At 39.9% G+C, this 19,619-nt stretch overlaps 1 protein-coding gene across 4 annotated transcripts in view; it reads left to right on the forward strand.

The window, feature by feature from the left end:
* NEDD4L (NEDD4 like E3 ubiquitin protein ligase) overlaps positions 1–19,619 on the forward strand; it is a 193,318-nt gene that overhangs the window by 59,971 nt on the left and 113,728 nt on the right. For all 4 annotated transcript variants that reach the window (XM_052778721.1, XM_052778722.1, XM_052778723.1 and 1 more), the window contains exon 3: positions 16,246–16,327. In XM_052778721.1, coding sequence (XP_052634681.1) covers positions 16,246–16,327 — 82 coding nt within the window. The remainder of the gene's footprint in view (positions 1–16,245; positions 16,328–19,619) is intronic.

The following is a 19,619-nucleotide window of genomic DNA, read 5'->3' on the forward strand; positions in this document are numbered from 1 at the left end:
TCTTTTTGGGTGGCAAATGGGGGAGAAGACTGTTTTTTATTGAGTTTAGTTGATGAGTCGGCTCATGATGTTGTCTGACAAGTGTCAGAGCTGATGCAAGCTATAGTTCACATCTGTATGGCTTGGAGCACAGGAACAGCTTATATCTGCCTGCAAAAGTGACATTAGTGTAGTCATAAAATGCTGTGGAATATTATGTGCTCTTCAAAAACTGGATTTTAAATGTGTGGGCACGTTGGGTGTCCGTGTCCAGGTGCTGGCAGTGGCGCTGTGGGGACCTCTGTGAGGGGAGCCTGGGGCTGCCCCGTGCTGGGTGGGGCTGGTTCTGGCCGGTTCCGGCCAGTTCTGCAGCCGCCTCAGTGCTGGGCGCAGCTGAGCCTGTCAGCGATGCCCGAGGCACCTCTGGAAAAGCGTGTTTAAGAAAGGGCAAAAACACTGGACAGGCAGAGGAGTGAGGGAAAAAATGAGAGAAACAGCCCTGTGAACATCAAGGTCAGAGAAGCAGCACAGAACAGTGCTGTATGGGGTTTTTGTTTTCTTTTCTTTTCAGTGTCTTGGATAGCTAATTGTAAAACGTGAAAGAACACCAGCCCTCGGTTTCCATGGGTGTTGGGGGCACAGGATTAATGCTTGTGAAATAGGCCAATACCCTGCAAATTGGAGCCTGAGAAAAGTCTACAAGGAAATCAATCATTCAGTCTTCAGAACAAGACTAAACACTGAATAAAATAAAGGGGGATGAAATAAAAAACGTGTGCACGTGTTGCATGCAAAGGTGCAGAAGTTGTGGCTGCGGGAGGCAAAAGTGTGCGTGACCGTACATTTGGATATTCACAGTGCCTGCGCACGAAGGTTGCACGGGCAGTTTGGCCCTTTTTTAAACTGCTTTATGAACATAATAACATGTTCAATATAGTTTTTGATGCATTTTTGTAATAAAAGGTAAAGAATTGTGGTTAAAGCTGAAGGTCTCAGGAGCTCTGGTTTGCCAGAAGCAGTTGCATTTGGATGTGGCAGGAGCAGCAGTGGCCTGGGGCGTCCTGCCTGGCAGAGCTCCTGGCCACGACGCCTTGCAGGGTGGCTGTCAGGCGCAACACAAGGGCAGCTGGAGACTCAATCAGTCGCTCATTTGCATAAGGAATTTCTTGTTTATATTGATGGCATCAGTAACTGGGTGCCAGATGCCATCGGAGCCTCTACTGTGTTCAGTTTAGGCCTTGCACTGTGCTGGAAATGCGGCTTCATGTAGAGAATTGGAGTCAGCTGCTGTCTGCTGAGGCTGCAGGGAGACTGTGGAAAGCGAGGCAGGTCTGAGAAAATGACAATCCTAATCAAGATGTTACTGGGCTGGGTTATATTTATTTTTACTGATGTGGTATTTAGAGTATAACAACTCTCAGTTGTTATAGTAGTAATTCCTTTTTAATTAAGTAGACTTCCTGTGGCACCCACAAATGCTGGTTTCTGGGAACTTTTGGCAACTTACAGTTCCTGTCCGCTCTAGTGTAGAAAGAAAATCTAATTAAACTGCAGTCCTGGAAACTATCTTGTAGATAGCAAATGCATACTGTCTTGAAGCTGTAGCCATGTCTGCACCAGGAGATTTTAAAAAAAAAAAAAAAGGTGTGTGTGGGGTCAGGGATAACATCTGTTCAAAAGCGTACGTCCCCTGTGTTTCTCTGAGAAAGCCCTTAGGAAGGGGCTGCTCAGACAGATAGAAGTTCATACTTATTTCATACAGTTGGGTGAAGAGTAACGTAGCATTTCTTAGGAGCAATAAATGAAATTTTGTTTCTGGGCACTAAGTGCATGATACACATCTCCTTTTCTGGTGGGTGGAGACTTTTACATAGGTGTGTTGCCACATCCTTCAGTAGCATTAAAGACTGGCTTGCCAAGGGTAGTGGCTACGAGAGCACACTGACCCTGGAGATCACAACCTTTTCAATTTTCATGTAAGAAAGAAAATATTGGAGTCGGATATTTCAAGGAGAAACAATGGAGTTAGACATTTACCTGTCGGCCGGGGGGTGGGGGGGAAGGCTGATTGAATAATGTTCGTGTTGCGTAACAGTTTTGGCCTTCTACCTGCTAATGACTTTAAAGGTTTGTGGCCTTTAATAGTGCACGTGCCATTTAGATGTTTATGTGGCTGATGTGAATGGGGTTGGCCAGCACCCGCAAAGGATGTGGCTGCATGTCATTGCGTAACTTCTAAGATGTCAGTGACTGCTACTCATTGGAAACAATAGAGGCCAGTTGCCTTCTATGAGGTGTTTGCATAACTTGCATTTTTCATTCAACTGTTGACACGGTAATCTCTGGGGAATTTAATTCATTAAACCCAACCCTTGTTGCCAAGTTCCCCTCCTGTTGTAGAAGTCAGTGGTTCAAGTCTCTTAATGGTAGTGCTTTTGTGCAGAACTTGCTATCTTCTATACTTGGGATAAACAGCAAGAAACTTTTCCTTCTGCTGCTTTCCTCAAAATTTAAACATAATAGAAATGTAATTTATTTTGTGAATTTTTAGTTTATTTTTCCATCTATGACCTCTGTGGCTGTTGAAAGTCAAGATTTAAAAGATGTTATTGTGTTGTACAATGTTGTCATGGTTTAACCCCAGCCAGCAGCTAAGCACCTTGCAGCTGCTCGCTCACTCTCCCTGCTCCCCTCCATCTAGTGGGATGGGGGAGAGAATCGGAACGAAAAAGGTAAAACTCGTGGGTTGAGATAAGAACAGTTTAATAGAGCAGAAAGGAAGAAACTAATAACAATAACAACAGCAGTAATAAAATGACAATAATAATAAAGGAACTGGACTATACAAAACAAGTGATGCACAATGCAGTTGCTCGCCACTCACCAACCGATGCCCAGTTAGTCCCCAGGCAGCGATCCTCCCCCAGTTTATATACTGGGCATGATGCCATATGGTATGGAATACCCCTTTGGCCAGTTTGGGTCAGCTGTCCTGGCTGTGTCCCTTCCCAACTTGTTGTGCCCCTCCAGCCTTCTTGCTGGCTGGGCATGAGAAGCTGAAAAATCCTTGACTTAGTCTAAACATGACTTAGCAGCAACTGAAAACATCAGTGTGTTATCAACATTCTTCTCATACTGAACCCAAAACATAGCACTGTACCAGCTACTAGAAAGAAAATTAACTCTATCCCAGCCAAAACCGGGACAAAGGTAAATAAATAATTCTTTATTCTTTGCTGTACTCTTCTGTCATTTGTCCTAGTATTCGACATGCTACACTTGATCATCCTGAACTTACTAGTATTTTGTCTCCATTGATTGTCTCAAATGTTTTATCTTTTTTCACGTGCTAATGATTCAGCTTACACCATGCTCCTGTAGAATAACACTGTGTTTTGTTTAACACTGAGAAATAGCGTGTCCAGTCTGATTAACAGTTTCAGAACTGTTTATCTTTTCATTGAGACTATTCTACACAGAGGACTATGCTGTGGAAGGAAAATAATTGCTTTTTTTTGTTTTCTTAACCGAAAATATATTTGGTGTGTCAGCTGGGAGTGGGTTGAAGGGGAGAGTAATCAATCAGCCTAAGGACAGAGGATCTGAGAGCACTCTTTTTGTTGTGTAAATTCACTGGTGTTAAGGCCTGCTGATCAGTGCTGGAAGTGTCCTCATAAATGAGACAGCAGGAGGACTCACCTTAGTGATGGCATGATGTGGATGACAAAGAACAGGCATGAGTAGCTTTTCTGATACACCTGACACAGCCCCAAAGAGCTGAAGATACTGAGGTAAGGGTGGAAGTTACTGAATGGTGTTTTAATTCCTTTATTTTGCCTACATTTTGCCTTTGTCTCAATTCTATGCAAACTTTCTGTGGCTGGTTATGGCAAGACATCACTTTCAATTTGGTACTGTTAAAATATACATTTCTAGTTAGAAATTTACATTGAATTCTGAGACAATCAGTATGTGGGGGTTTTTCTCAAATAGCTGAGATCCAGTCTTTAGTTATTGGAAATAGAGATAACATCACTGGCTTTAGTGATATGTTTGCTTTCATCAACTGACACTTCTTCAGTTTATTTTGTTAACACTGTGGATAACACAATGTGAAATAGAGTTGCTTCTTTTGCAGGATATTTGCTGTTGCAGTTGGCATGGTGTATGTGGTTTCAGAGAGACAAAGACTTCAGTGTTCTAAGCTGTCCCAGTGGAAGTTAGAGTTATTTGGGATCTGCCATGTAAATTTCTAATGACAAATTATATTAGGTGAGGAAGTCTTAATTTACCTGTTTCATGTGACTTTATAATCCATGAGATTTACAGTTTTGCAAAGGCAGATGCAGATATTTATGTAAGAGAGACTATCAGACCTTGCTCTTTTTGGATGTCAGTAGAACTTAACAGTTTCTGTTGCTTTTAAGGTAGATGTTCATAGTGATCTCAGCTGTCCTGGAAAGCACTAGTCAGGACATGAGCTCAAGCACAGCATGTTGCTTGTCCCTTAGGTCTGTTCTAACAACGTGGATTATGGTAGCTGAGCTGCCTGTAAATCTCTGGGCCTTGTGATTACAGATGCTTTTAGGAAGGAAGCTAGCAAACGTGCCTGTGCAGGAGTAACCACATGACAACACTTTGAGACTTCATAGGATATGTGGCAATCCATACCGCTTTTACTTTTCTGGTCTGGTTACTGTCTCCTATTCCCACTAGCATGTGGTGTGCTTTGGGGCATTTGCAAAATGGCTTTCTTCAGTAGCAAGCTTCGTGTTGGTTCCATCTGCACAGAACAAAAGATGTTCTCTCTGCAGGACATAAATGAGGCTTGCCAACATAAGCTGTGTGCTGCACTGAAATCGGACTGGTAGAAGTAGCATCCCAGGAATAAGTGGTTTTCAGTGTTATGTTTTCTTCTTTCTTGTTTCTTGGTGCTCTTTGACCTATGATACTGTTTCCCAGACTGTGGGGTGGGTTTGAATGGTGCTGAAAAAGAGGAGGAATCACTGTGAACCTGTTTGCTCTTGGTAAAGACTTTATATGGGGAGGGGATGAAATAGCTAGAAAAATAACTTTTCTCCCTGCCTCTGAGGGTATTATTTTCTTTCCTAGTGGCATGTTGCAGAATAAGGATCACTGAATATAGATAAAAGATAGCCAGCTCCTTATTTTGCACTGAAAACCTCATACTTGGCACTGTCCTGAGTTAACTTGTCTGTCTTTTAAGTCTGAATTCAGGATTTTTTAATCTGACGTTGTTAGAAGTCTGGACTTCACAGCGATCTCTACCAGCTGATTCAGCCTATATTAGCAAGAAAATAATGGGCTTCTCTAAGTTTCAGTTTTACCTCAGTAATTAAAGATTAACATCAGACTTCAGGCAAGAGGATTCCAAAGTTTTTTGATGTAATTAGCTGATTACTCTTATTATGCACATGACCAACTTGGTCCTTTTTGAACCTGGCTAATTCCCTAACCACAGTGAATTCCACAGACTAATTACACGTTTCCTTTGCTTTCTGCCTTTTACTTTCGTTGGATATCATTCTGCTTCCGTCTCAGGATTCATGTGTCTGCCTGCAGCAGCTGAGGACACAGGGGGCTCCGGTGGCCTATGGCTGGTGGATGGGCCGGCAGCCTCGGTGGTGAGCCAAAGGTCTCTGAGGATGAGATGACAATTCACACTTGCTAAATCATTACTGCCAGAGTCTTGCTCATACCACTCTTGCTGAGCAGGAAACCTGGCAAAAATAGCTAACAGTTGTCTTCAGTTTGGTTCTGTGAAATGGCTCACCTTGTCCCATCTGACGCAAAAGGGGGTGGTAGCAGTGAGACTCTTTGGGGCAATAGGGCAAGACCAAAGCAGTTCTGTCTGAAAGCCTCAGCAGACCTGCCCATTGTGTGGCAAGGACAAGTCCCATCATCCTCTGCCTTAGCTGCTCATTCCACCTTCCACCAACTCTTCCACCAACCGGCACAAGTAATTGTGAGGCCTTTCGGTGAACTGGATGAAGGACCTAGTCTGGGTTTATGACAGCCTGGACTGAAGGAAGGAAGGCTTCACCCAAGTTTAACCCAAGTTCATTTCCCTGTCTGTTTCATCTCTGTTGTGTGAGGTGAGTGTTTGTTGACAGAAAAGGGGATAGCACAGGGACAGGAGCAAGTAGTGGGGTGAGCCAGCTTCTAGCAGCAGTGTTCAATTAGGTCGTTTAAAGTGTCTCTAAAATTTGTGGCCTCTCTTGTTCATTTGTGTCAAGCTGGATAAACCTGTTCCTGAATGCAACCAGTGTGTGTGGTATTCGTTGGTAGGGATGCTGCCTGCGTTGAACTTTTCTGGTCCAGAAGTCAGGTGTCATTGAATTTTTTTTCCTGCTGGATTTTAGAACTTGTTATATTTTAGGAGTGTGAAACAGCATAAGAAGAATTCAGATCTAGGGGCTGATGTATGAAGATTCTCTGTTCCGTTAGAGCATTCATTTACCTCTGCCTTACAATTACAAAAAATGGCCTAAAGGAAAATGAAAAAAAATACATGTGTTTACACTTCCATCTTTTTTAGAAGATCAAAAGATACTTTTTTTGAGACACGTTTAGAAAACTGAGCTTTTCTTTATGCTCTGGGAGTTTTTCAGTACAGGAAAAGTGCAAAAGGTATCTGGTCTTGTTACTCTTTATTAGAATATAGAACTTTAAAAGAACGACCTAGGAAGGTGGAGATGCTGTAGGTGGAGTTTGATATATAATTTTTAACTCCCTTTTTCACCCACAGGCACTTCTTTGCAGATGTCTATGATGTGAGTCATTATCTCTAGCAGCTCTTTGAATAAAGCCTTGCTAAATTTCTTGTAGTGCCAGATGAGGTGTGAGCCTTTCTTTGGAAAATAAAAAACTAGAAGGAAAATGTGAGGCCTGTAAAATGGCTCTGGGATTTAGTATGGAGAGGTGAGGTTTTTAGGATGCTTAGACACAATGGGTTGCAAGTTTGGCTTTTCAGTGAAGGATAAGGTAAGGTTTTCTTTTCTACTTGAAAGCAGATGTTCCTTTATTCTAGTGTGGTTAGTCACTCTATGCTTTGCTTTGGTCACAGTACATGAGACTTGTATGACAGTGAGAGCAAAATCTTATTTCTCTTTTAGAAAAACTCATAATGGATTTTATATGGTACAGACAGGAAGATGAACCCCAGAAGGCTCATGCTAAAATAAAAAACAATGAGTAAATGCAGATGACATGCTCTGAAGCATCCTTGTAGTTAATGTCTGTATATTTTCATTGTACTTCTCCCTTCTTACAGTGGCAGGAGTGGGGAAATTCACTGGGGAAAATGGTTATTGGGATAAAAATGATAGTGATTCTAAGAGATATTCTGCCTTACAACATTGTTTTTACTACTCTTCATAAAACTTTGTTAGAAGTATCTCATTATTATTCTAACCTTATTTAATGAGGCGTATTTTGGGCTTTGTTTCCATCATCTCTTTGAATCTAAAAATCGCCAAGCAAAACATTGAGATTTTTTAAAATTATTGATCGCTTTTTAAGCTCTACTAAGTGCATGCACACACAGAGTTGTCTCTAAGTGTGTTTAAATGATTCTGTAAAACATTTTCCGGTTCAAGGACCTTCCTCTTGCCAAGTATAATCTGCTTCATCCCTGATGTTAATTGCTGTTAACGGGGCTCCCATAATTTTATGGAGACTCACTGAGATGAATATTTTTGAAGATGGTGAATTTTACTGATCTGAATTTGTAAATTATGTTTTTGAAGGCATACTGACTGTAAAAGCGCATCTGTAATAGTACATATAGACCACAGTTGCAAATTTACCTGAGTGTCTGGTCAGAGTAAATTAGTTCATATGAAGTGCTAAGCTGCTGTGGGTAGAGCAAATTCAGACACCTTTACACATCTACTTCTGTAACAGTAGCATAGGTGTATCTCTAAGTGCTTGTACCAAATGATGTGCATGGTTGTTCACACTGAAAAGTTTTATATGGCAAAGGTTTTGAAATATTGAGCCCTTTCTTGAGAAAGCTGTTTCAGATAATACCTCCATGCCAGTTTAAAAGAGCAGGTCTGGAAAAACATGCAGCGGCCTTCAGCCACGTCCTAGCTTGGCTCTTTGCTTCCCTGGCAGGTGTGTCTTACAGTTTGGGAGGTGCTGCTTGTAAGGCACAAATCTCAGCATGAAATAAAGCCTAGAGTTTGCTTTGTCTTGAGTAACTGGGGGGATTTTTTTTGTGCAAGTTAATAAATTCTGCTAGTGCTGGCATTTTCTAATCTTTACAATATCCTGGTGAGAATAAATATTACCTGCTTTAAGACTGGGGTAACATAAATATGTTATTAAAAAAAAAAAAGTAAATCTGACAAGTGTGTTCTGGCAGGTTTAATTGCGCTGCTGTTCCTTTCCCTTTACCTGTACGTTTTACTTCTCTTGTATTTAATCTGTCATGCCTGGAAAGTGGTAGGCTGGTGTGCTTTTGTTGTTCCAGTTAAGGAGTGGATAAGCACTGGCAAACTATGCAGAGCTTCCTCAAATTTCAGTGCAATAGTGTAAGACAGTAGAAATTTTGAATGCATTCTGCTTATTCTCCTTCCTTCAAATTTCACAGAGGTTAAGTTCAAATACTGGAATTCTGTCTGTCCTGTCTGCCTCAGTTACAGTTAAGCGTGATGTGGTGGAAGCCAGGGATTGCAGTGGTTGAGGTGACTGCTCTCTGCAACAGCTGAGAGAGGCTGGCTTCGGGCTGCAGATAGGTAGGATGATGCTTGCTTCCTTCTTTCCAAAAAGTGATGTGAATGAGTCTTTTGACAAGCCTCAGAGTTCAAAACTACACAGCAGAAACAGATCAGTCATCTGTATATATAGATTGTTAGAACTGTACATGAAGGAGTCACAGCTGTGGAATAGAATAGTTCCACTTGGAAGGGACTTACAACGATCACCTAGTCCAACTGCCTGACCCCTTCAGGGCTGGCCAAAAGTTAAAACATACTATTAAGGGCATTGTCCAAATGCTTTGTAAACACTGACAGGCTTGGGGCATCAACCACCTCTCTAGGAAGCCTGTTCCAGGGTTTGACCACCCTCTCGGTAAAGAAATGCTTCCTAATGTCCAGTCTGAACCTCCCCTGACACAGCTTTGAGCCATTCCCAGGCGTCCTGTCCCTCGATCCCAGGGAGAAGAGCTCAGCACCTCCCTCTCCACGTCCCCTCCTCGGGAAGCTGCAGAGAGCAATGAGGTCACTGCTCAGCCTCCCTTCTCTCCAAACTAGACAAACCCAGAGTGCTCAGCCTTCCCAGTTCCACGGGAAGAAGATGACCTGAGGTCTACAAATGTACTTGACATAAATCTGAAGTTCGTAATTTTGGGGAATGTTAAAACATTCAACTTTATATTACTCAGGAATAGAGGGAGGCACGTGCCTTAAGGCACCCAAGAAGGATTTTTTTTATATCGCCCCCCACCACTGGGCACTAAAGAGTGCGGGTAGGTTTGATGGGGTGAGTGGGTGGGAAAAGGTGTTGGATGAAAATTGACCCATAGCCAAATAGATGTCCCCTCAAGACCATGGAAAGAATTTAATTTGGATGTCGCTTCAAGAAAAAGCCTTCGCTGCCTTCATGTTTGAGGGTGTTGTAATTCTGTCTAGAAAAATTCTATGAGCTCTTGATGAGTTCCTTTCATGTATGTGGAACAGAGGAGGGAAAGGGATAACACAAAGGGAATGCGCCTGTATTTCTTACAGAAGCAAAATTATCTTGTGCTAGACTTGTTTCCTTTGAAACAATAAGGCTATTTTGAAATATGAAGTTTGTCTTCATGTGACAAGCTTGGCATACACGTACTTGCAGAAGAAGTGTTACTAAATTTTATACTTGGAGAGGCAGTTTCAGCTTTTAAAATAAAAATAAAGCAGAGTAGAGCTTAGTAATTTCATTGTTCTTTCACATATGCTTGTGCTCTCCACCCCCTTCTTTTGTAGCTTAAAATAAATAAATAATATATTGGGTCACTGGCAAAGGATGTTTTGAGACTTGCTTTCAAAGCTGTTTCAAGAATATATAGCAAATGCAATTGCAGACTCAAGTGAATAAATAGGAAACTATTCATGGGCCACAGTTTCACAGTACTCTGAAATAACATGGTTTTTAAAAGATGCTGATCTGCTTTTGGGTTTGGGGTTTTTTTGTTGTTGTTGTTTTGTTTTGTTTGTTTGTTTTTAAGATTTTCAGAGGTTTTAGGTCGTCGGTGTTTTCTGTTGTTCTCCACAAGAAGAAGAGCTGGAAGCTTGCCTTTTCAAGCTGAGGTTCAAATGAAAGCTGATAATTCTGTATCTACAGTTGCTTGAGTATTAAGAAAATACCAAATACTGAGAGTTAGAAAAACCATGGCAAATGGATAATTCTGAATGTCTGAGGGACTTCAGAAGCTCAGGAAAAGTATTTCTTAAGACCTCAGACTTTTTTTATGGCTGTTGCTCTGCCAAACTCTCTTTGCACTAACTTGTGATCATGATTAACGTAACTTTTCTTATGAACATCATTTTCTTAGGATTCCAGTTTATTCTTCAGAGAACTGTTATCAGCTTCAAAGTTCTGAGCAGGCATTGACATTTCTTTGGGTTTAGGCCGATGATGTCGGCATAGATGGGAATATTGGTTTTAATCACTTTGGGATTTTGTAAAGAGGAATATTATAGATAGGTGTTTAAGAAATCAACTCCCATTCATCTTCAGTCACTAGTATGATAGTGATTGGCCTCATTTCTCGTTACAGAAACCTGACTTTACAGTCCTGCTTAGTTCTTTGAATGCCTAATAATACATAGTGAATATATCTGCTGGCTTCTGATATTAGTGAGTGATGACATTGTCAAGTGTAAGAAATTTAAAGCATTAAAAACTATAACCTTTCACACTGAGTATAGCTGTGCCTGTCTCCTTCACTGCACCTGGAGTTGTTCTTTTCCTCCTCCTTTTATTATGTTGCATTTTATTATGAATGCACCTGAGGTTGGCTTTTTTGGTGTAATTTCTGCAGCACTATCTGGAAAGAAGGAGCCCTATAGCAGGTAAAAGAAACTTCTATGTACCTCACCCCCCTCCCTGCTAAATCTTCATTATAAAAATAGCTTCTCTTTCATCAAGAAACACCTTCACAGATAAAGAGAGTATTATGACGTTACTCTTTGTTCCTCTAAATGTATGTTTATTATGTCCTGCCATTACAGTTGAGTTGTCTCTTTAGTGCACAGCCTCTTGGTCACAGTGACCTTGCTTGTATTATGTGGCTTTCTCCGTCAGTCTGTCATATCGCTTTGTTGGTGTCCCTGGTGTTGTAATCCTTCTATTTGAAGGCTGGCCAGTGTAAAATCGGGTGCTGGACTGGCTATAAAGAACTGCCATCTGTACTGTCCCGAGGCTCCAAACTTAGGTTTTATTTTCTATATCCTTTTTCTGTTATTACAGTAATTGTACTAGAACAGCTGTGTAAGTTTTCACTTGGATATTAACTACATTAACGGCTTTCTCGAAGTCCATGATTTTGTCAATTTCTCATGTTGCAAGTTTCATTAAGATTGCATTTTAACACTGGTACAGGTGTAAAAAATCATACAGATCAAGTTTTCTACCTGTAGGTTTCTACTTTATTATTTTGCTACATTTCTTCATTTAATCTTTTACCCTCTTCCCAAGATAGTACTTTTTCTCAAAGCTACCTGTACAGTGAGTTTTCCAAGCAAATTGCAAAACTGTTAAACGTGTCAGATATATGATGTCATCTGCATGAACTAAAGGGCTCAATTCTGCTCATCCAGTGTCCTGCTCTTAAACTTATCTAGCATTCAGTTTTAAAACCTGATGCAAATCAGCAGTGATCCAAGTCAGAGACTGACGCTCACAAGGAACTATGGAATGAGTTGCTCTATTTTCACCTTATTTTTAGAACACAATGGAAGTATTCACACATCACTTGTAGTTGTGGTTACCCGGAGTGCCATATGTTTTGGTTTTTTTTATAATGCTTTCTTCAAGAATGAATCTGTCTGCCTTATAAAAGTCAAGAAAACAATACTTCATTTTAATCCCCTGCTTCCCTTCCTTTTAATCCATCAATTTCAGGGTGAAAATATCTGGCAAGTGCAACTTCAGACTGCTCTGAGTCTGCTTTCTGTGCTCAAAAGTTCCCTCTAACCTAGTTGGTTTGTTGTTTTTTCTGAGTACTTTCAGCAGGTGTCTCATTTATTATTGTGTCTTCTGTGATCTGGATCATCAGGATTTCCTTTCTTTAACACTTCTACAAATACTGTCATTAGACAGGAATCTGGTATTTCCTCTTGTCTTCGTGTATATTTCATTCCAATTTGCTGATAATTTTTCCAGTGATTTTTTTAAACAGATCAGATGCTATATTTCTTCTTCTGCAAATTTTCCTCAATTTTACTGATCTTCGTGTTGTTGTCTGATAAATCTGCCATGCCAGTACCAGTTTTACCTTGCAAAGATGCCATGTTCATCTAGAATACTTGCTTTTAGATGGGACTTCAGGGTGCAATTAGCCGTTGTAAAGTTCCTTCGGTGCTTCTACTACTACTTTGACGTTTAGTGTCTGTTCTCTGGGATACCTTTTATATTTTTTGTTTTGCTACTGTAGTTATATTCTTAATTGTGGATCTGCTTCTTTCATTCTTTTCCCATTCTTTGATTTCTTCACCAGTTTGCTCAATGCTTTTACTACATCTGCTCTTTGAAGTCTCAGCTAGTCTGTCTTATTTTACTTTGTAGCTTGTTTAGTTTTTCCTAGTAGAGGTATGATCTCAGGAACTTCTGTTGTGTTACTGACAGAGCAGATGACAGACATGTATGGGATGAGATTTCTTAATAATCAGAAGTTAGAGACCAGCATAATTCTGCAGCTATTAACCTATATCTCAATGTTAGGCACACATTATTTTAAATTAAGACCTGGCGTGGCTGTATGTATTCATGGTATTTGAGGAAACCTATTGGTACTGCATGATGTCTAGTATACGTGGCAGCTGTAGAGATTAGAAACAAGAGACTGTGCATTTTACTAGTAATAACAGTTTGGTTTTGCTTGACACACTGTTGAATTCCATTTAGTTGCATACATGTCTTTGTGACCAAGTGTTACCAGCACTGAGAAGCACAGAGAGAAAGGTTTACTAAAGGTCTTGCAAGAACTCTGCTTGAAGTATGAGTTATAAAATCCTGTCTCAGCACCCCCATAACTGGGCTATTACTGATACGATCAATGTGTTTTTTTTCTATATCCCTGTTTTTGTTTGACATTGGGTGCTGTAAGGTGGCTGTGGGTTAAGTATCAGCTGTAATGGAGAGGGGCGCTGATCCAGAAGCTGTGGTTGTAGTGTTGGGGCACTGGAAGCTCTGTGGCAGTTGACATGTTGGCTACAGCGTGGAGGTGGGACAGTCCTCTAAGGCTGTTGGCATGCACTTTGTGATGATTCGATGATTTTGGACGTATGTCTGGTTTTAGCCCTTGCCATGACTCAGTGTGATTACCACAATACTGCATCCTAATGAAGAAAAATTAGATTATTTCCAGTAAACTTTTGCTGGTTAGTTAGAACTATGCAGTGAAAGAAGCAACCTAATAGACTTCAATGGTATTTCTTATTTACAGTTAATTCCAAGTGGAGAAGAAAACTGTTACAAATTCAGTGTTCTGTTCTGTGGTATCCGATACTCATGTCCTCTTATTTTCTGATGGTGTGAACAAAAGTTGTGTGTGTGGTGATTATTCTTCAGATGACTAAATTCTTTTAGGAAACTTTAGCCTGGAAGCTGCAACCTGTGAATGAGGTGCTGTCTCTGCCACTGTTGCTAAATGAATTTGGTGCTCTGATCCTCAGCTCCTGGAGCTTTCACATGAAGTTTCACAGCTCTTTAGAACAGATCATGAGTTCAAAGCACAGAAGAAAATTACCAACTGTCAGATTTGTTTAGGCAGCTGCAGCTTCCAGAGTTGTGAAAGAAATGCTGAATTTAGCAGTATGTAAAGCAGATAACGCAACTTAAACAACTTTTTCTATAAGCTGTCATCAAATCACATCAGTCACAGCTTCTGGATGATAAGAAACTGTAGTGGTAAATCTCAGGTCTTTTTTCTTTTCCTCTTTGCTTGCTTCCTTATGTTCTATTTAACAGTTTTCTTTTTTCTTTTTAAGTGCTCATTGCTATTCAAAAAGCTAAAAACAAAAACCCCAAGCTGGCAGTGCATTTCACGTAGCTTAAAGATGTCCTTAAGTGCTGTTTTCTATTTATTTGCAATGTTTAATTTGTTGACAGAGTATGTGAGGTGGTAGACTTTAGAAAACATTATGATGACATTGTGACTTAAATAAAAAATTCTACCTTTTCCCTTGATGCTCCTTCCCGCCTCTGCTATGTATCCTCTCTTTCCTAGAACAGAAAATGTTAGCACGTTTGCACACTGAAACGAGCCAGGGTACTGACTGGGCTGGAAAGTGACCCCTTCTTTCCCCGCTGCCTGTTGCCTTGAATCCTTCCTCTGATCTGTTTCTGTGCATGGCTCCGTGCAGAGGTGTTTTGCCACTGAAGAAGGGGCAACACAAAGGCCAGAACAAAGGTCCAGGGTAGAGGGAGGTGTGAGACAGCTTTACTTGGAGCAGTGTCGACTTATGTTGGTTTATAGTATCTGTCCAGCTACGTGTTCATTTTAAGTAAATGAATGCATGTAAGTAAACAGTCTCGAATATCTAATCATTCAGATAAATTCCCGCCTCACATTCAGGAGTGAGAACTTTGCTGCTACAGTTTAGTCTGGTTCAGTCTGTCCCACATTCAGAGTGGGCAGAGATGTCAATGGTCTGTTCAGTAAAGGCAAAAACTTCTTACTGAAAGCAGCTGGAGTTAGGGTGAAAGCAGTGACCTCCTTTAGTGGCACGTTTTATATCTGACAGGTGTCTGACATACAGAGCTGTATGGTCTCTGGAATACATCTACTTCCTTCTCCTTCTGAAAAGAGGAAGCAGGGGCGAGGGGGAGTTGAGGCCAGATTTGTCTATGCTACCTGGTTCCGGTATGCTGGGCAGGACTTTACCTAAGTGCATATAAACTCCAATGGAAAATAGCTCTAGTGGTGGTTCTACTTAATACTCTGCAGAGTTCAAGGTAGCAGTTATAATACCCCATAGCTACAAAGTTAATGTTCACTCTGCTTCATTGACCTTGTAAATGAGATTTGGATGGAGGCTGAAGCATTTGTGCAAACCTTTATGATAGTGTTTGATCCTCAGCGACCTGGTAATGAGAAGGGCGTGAAAAGCTGGAGCAGGGTCAGTGTGGTATTCAGCATGGAAGGGTATGCGAAAGACAGGAGCATCTTCTTCCTTAAGATTATCCAAGATGCAGGTGAGGAGCTCAGTGCCAGTGGCTGGACTGCTGGTCACGGTCTGGGTGCCAGCTGTTGGGTGGCAGAGTGAGTGTCTGTACCTCCCCCAGACCTGGTGTGTGTCAGAGAGGACATGTGGCATTCACTAGCGTACCTCAAACTGGACTAGCCAGTGAGTAGGAGGCCCTTGGTCCAGGCAAGGGTACCAGATGGGGAGAGGGTCCATGACAGCATTCAGGGGTGACCCATAAGTGTGGGTTGCCTGTGAGATGAGTGTGCAAGCATCTCTTTGCAGCAAGTACCACAGTGGACTAGCTGGGGAGGTGGAGACCCATGGTGTGGGTAGGAGAGCTCAGGATCTAGGCAGGGGTGTCAGATGGACAGAAGGACCATCCTGGTATCACTGCTGATACCATGCAGCTTGGTTTTATGGTTCAGTAAAAATAGAACTAGTTCTTCAAGATGATTCCTGTTCCCTTTCCTGTCAAACTCAAGTGGTTACAGTGAGTCTCTTCTAAAACCCATGACTCAAATTTTTTTCTTGACTTGTTTTGATGGCCTGCCATGTGCATGCTCGTGAGCAGAAGTTGTATGCAAGCAAGTTGTTCTTGCCCATATCAGTGGGACAGAGCTGCAAGTTAAATTATCTTTAATGCTATGGTCAGTATTTAACTGAGTGTATTCAAACACATATTTTAAATGTTTCAGTAGCTTACTACGGTTACTAGGTTTCAGTGAAAACGCTTTCACTGGAAGTATTTAGAGCTGCTATTGTTATCCAGTTAAATGACAAATTTATACTGAAATTATATTTGGCTGTAAAATTATATTCCCATTAAATATGACATCTTCTTTTGCAGTGACCCGTATGTGAAACTTTCCTTGTATGTAGCAGATGAGAACAGAGAACTTGCTCTTGTGCAGACAAAAACTATTAAGAAGGTACGTATATACTCTCTCTTGTTCCATTGTTTTGGAAATATTAAGGATACTGGAACACGATTCCATAATATAATACAACACTTATTTAAATTGTTGCATACATGTATAGCAAGTGAATAATTTATGTATTTTTTTTCAGACCAAAATAAGAAAACAAGTGCATGCATCTTCAGTGTGCATGATCTGTTGACAGGATCTAATATGTTGCATATTATTCTCTAAAGCTTGGCTTATCAAATCGCATATCATTCACTGTTTCTTTTATCAAAGTTATATTTCAATGAAAGACGTAGCTGAAATAAAGAACTGAGAAACTCTGCTTTAATTATAATTTATTTGACTTTTAGCACAAATGATCATTCTTTAATGTTCCCTTTCAAAACTTCCATTTTCAAAATATTTTCCTAATATGGGAATTTAAAATAGCCAAATGACAGAAGATATGCTGTAAGAAAAGCCTGGAAATGTACTGAAATTGTTTTCATTTTTAATTAGAACTAAAATTAAATTTTACTTGGTTTCTTAATTTCATTCTACACAAACAAAAATTCCACCAGGGGATATTTGTCATTATCAGGGCCCTAAGATTTTAGAAGGAAATTTGGGGTTTTTATTATTTTATTTTTTTTAAATTTGCTGGTAGTGATAGCAGAGAGGAAGGAAGTCATAACTGGTATGAAAAGTAAGGTAGAAGCAATGAGTTGTCATTTTTATGAAGATATTTAGAATTAACAGTGATGCAGTTGGCATCATTATTGCAAAACAGAATAGTGAGGAAAAATCTGTTTTTGAAAATACAAAATAGAATGATGCTGTTCTAAAATCAGAACATTAGGTGTCGTGAGAAAACCGATATGAAATCCTGGAAGCATGGAAGATTCAAGCAGAACTTTTCACAGGAAGCAGGGCATGTTTGATGTTGGAAAGTAAAAGTAATTTTTAAAAGATTTCCTGGTTAACCATTGGTACTTGTTTCATAATAGCATTTTAACATTCATTATATCCTTTTAAATACGTTCTTTGTAGGCCATCTAGCTTAGTTTTATGTAAAGTTTTTAGATGTTAAAATTTGTGAGAAAAATGTTAACTTTTCCAAAGAGCAGTACCTAGTTTGTTGCTACAGTAACAACATGGACTGTGGCATTTTTTTGTTTCCTTAAATAGGTTCAAGATTTATCACCAATTCCATAGAATTATGTGGGAGGTTTTCTTACGATATGCATATCTTGCTTTTGTAGAGAGTGTGCTTGTTGTCATGCCATTTCCTGGGACGTAGCTGCATGGAATGAACTCCCGATCTTGAAATCATATGAGCAGAAAATGCTTAGGCTTGATAGGTTGTTTTCAGGCTATTATAAAATACCTGGCTATTATAATTCTGGTAAAATTTTAACTAACATGTTCTTGCTGAAGCATGAGATTGACTTTGTCTCACTCTGGAACAGCAATACTAATGAGAAACTATTAAATCAGTACACCTGTGTCAATGTACTGATAAATCTTTCTTACATTGTAAAGGGTAGATGAAAAGAATAGAATGAGTGTAGGTGAAGGTTTATTTTCTTATTTAAAAAATAATTTGGACCACTGTAGTAATTTTGGATCAATAGCGATACGGGCTCAGACTTTACCAGCTACTATATGGGCAACTCGTTTCATCTGGGGAGAACTCAGTGGAAGTTGGAGACATTTGAACAGTTGCACCCTAGGAACAGTCTATGCATTTGCTTTCATCAGCTTGTTTGCAAAATGTATGCTTCAGGATTCCTGAAAAATAATGGCTTACTGAAAAACAACTGCCTAGACAAGTCCAGTTCTTGTACTGCTTGTTTATTGTCTTAAAATAGCATGGTAGCTTTTGTTAACTGGCAAATGCTTGAGGATGGGAGGGAGATTTTCATCTTTAACTTCAATGAAATGGAAGAATTTCAATGTGAGGTAGTATGAGTCTAGATCATCTAGATGTTGGAAGAGACCTCTGGAGGTCCTCAACTGTTCTGTAACTTTGTGACTAAAACTCAGGACTATGATAGCAGAGAGGTCATGAGGCAGGTCGTGAAGGTGCAAGGATCCTTTGGCTTTTGAGAGAAATCCTTTGTAGCAAGTCTGTGAAATTGCGGGAGAGGAGATAGGAAGTGTGGCATGGATATAGGACTTGATTTTTTTTTTTTTTTTTTCCTCTTGCTTCTTAGGAAATAATGGTGATCACATCCAGAGTTTTATTCAATTTGATTATTTTTTTAATTAATTCCTTAATTAATTTTTTAATTCTTACTAGAATAATGTTGTCCTTATTTGAAAAGGTGTTGCTGGTATAAAAGCATGCTTATTAAAGACATAGCATATTCACCTCCCACACATTTGAAATGTAAAGGCTATAGTGCAAAAAGTTAGGAGAGGTTGAAAAGAGAGCATTAGATTGGAAATAAGGTTGTAACATAACTGCTGATCTGAAGCAATACTTACTAGCTTTGGATCCATGTGAAAGGAGAATAAGAAAACTTATGAGAAGACCACCATAAATAAAAAAAAAAGATGTAGTAAAGATGTGAAAGTATTGTATTGATTGTATCAAGGAAGAGATAAACTCATGGATTGTAGTGCTGCCCTAGGAAGGAAGAGAAAAAGGGCAATGTTTGCACAACAGCCCAACTGTAGACAGAGGGCTGAGGATGAGATGATGATGATGTATTCCTAGGATTGCATCTGCCTTTTTTCACTGTTTCTTGTAACTGTCACTTGAAGCCTGGACTTTCTCAGTCATTTCCATAATAATAATAGCTCATCTATTGGAAAGTTCTAGTTAGTAATTTCTGTTCTGAGTTGTTAAATTTCATCTCAAGACTTCTGCCCTCAAAGCAGTATTCTTCCTATGCAAATTGCAATCTCTGTTTATTTCATAAATAATCAAACATGATTAGTATATCTTGATTTTGAGTTAAAATCATTAATGGAAAAAATACTGAGCAAAATCAATCTCAGGAGTGATTGTGAAAGACACTGCCAATTATCTACTTCACCTCTGTAATTTTTCTTTTAATATGATGACATCGAACCCTTCACTAGTTTCTTATTTTTCTACTCATTTTTGTCTTCCTCAGTTTAATGGGTAGCTTCCTGTTTGTCATTGTCTCATGGGAGTGCCTTCAAGAAGGCAGAAGGGACTGCGGTTTCCCCTTTCTTATTCTCCTTTTACAATACCTGTGCAGTTGTCTGATATGTATCCTACTGTACAGCTGGACCTAGCCTTATGAAGTGCTTAGTTACAGCCAAAGGGATTGAATGCACATTG

Source organism: Harpia harpyja, chromosome Z (assembly GCF_026419915.1).
Source record: "Harpia harpyja isolate bHarHar1 chromosome Z, bHarHar1 primary haplotype, whole genome shotgun sequence".
NCBI lineage: Eukaryota > Metazoa > Chordata > Aves > Accipitriformes > Accipitridae > Harpia > Harpia harpyja.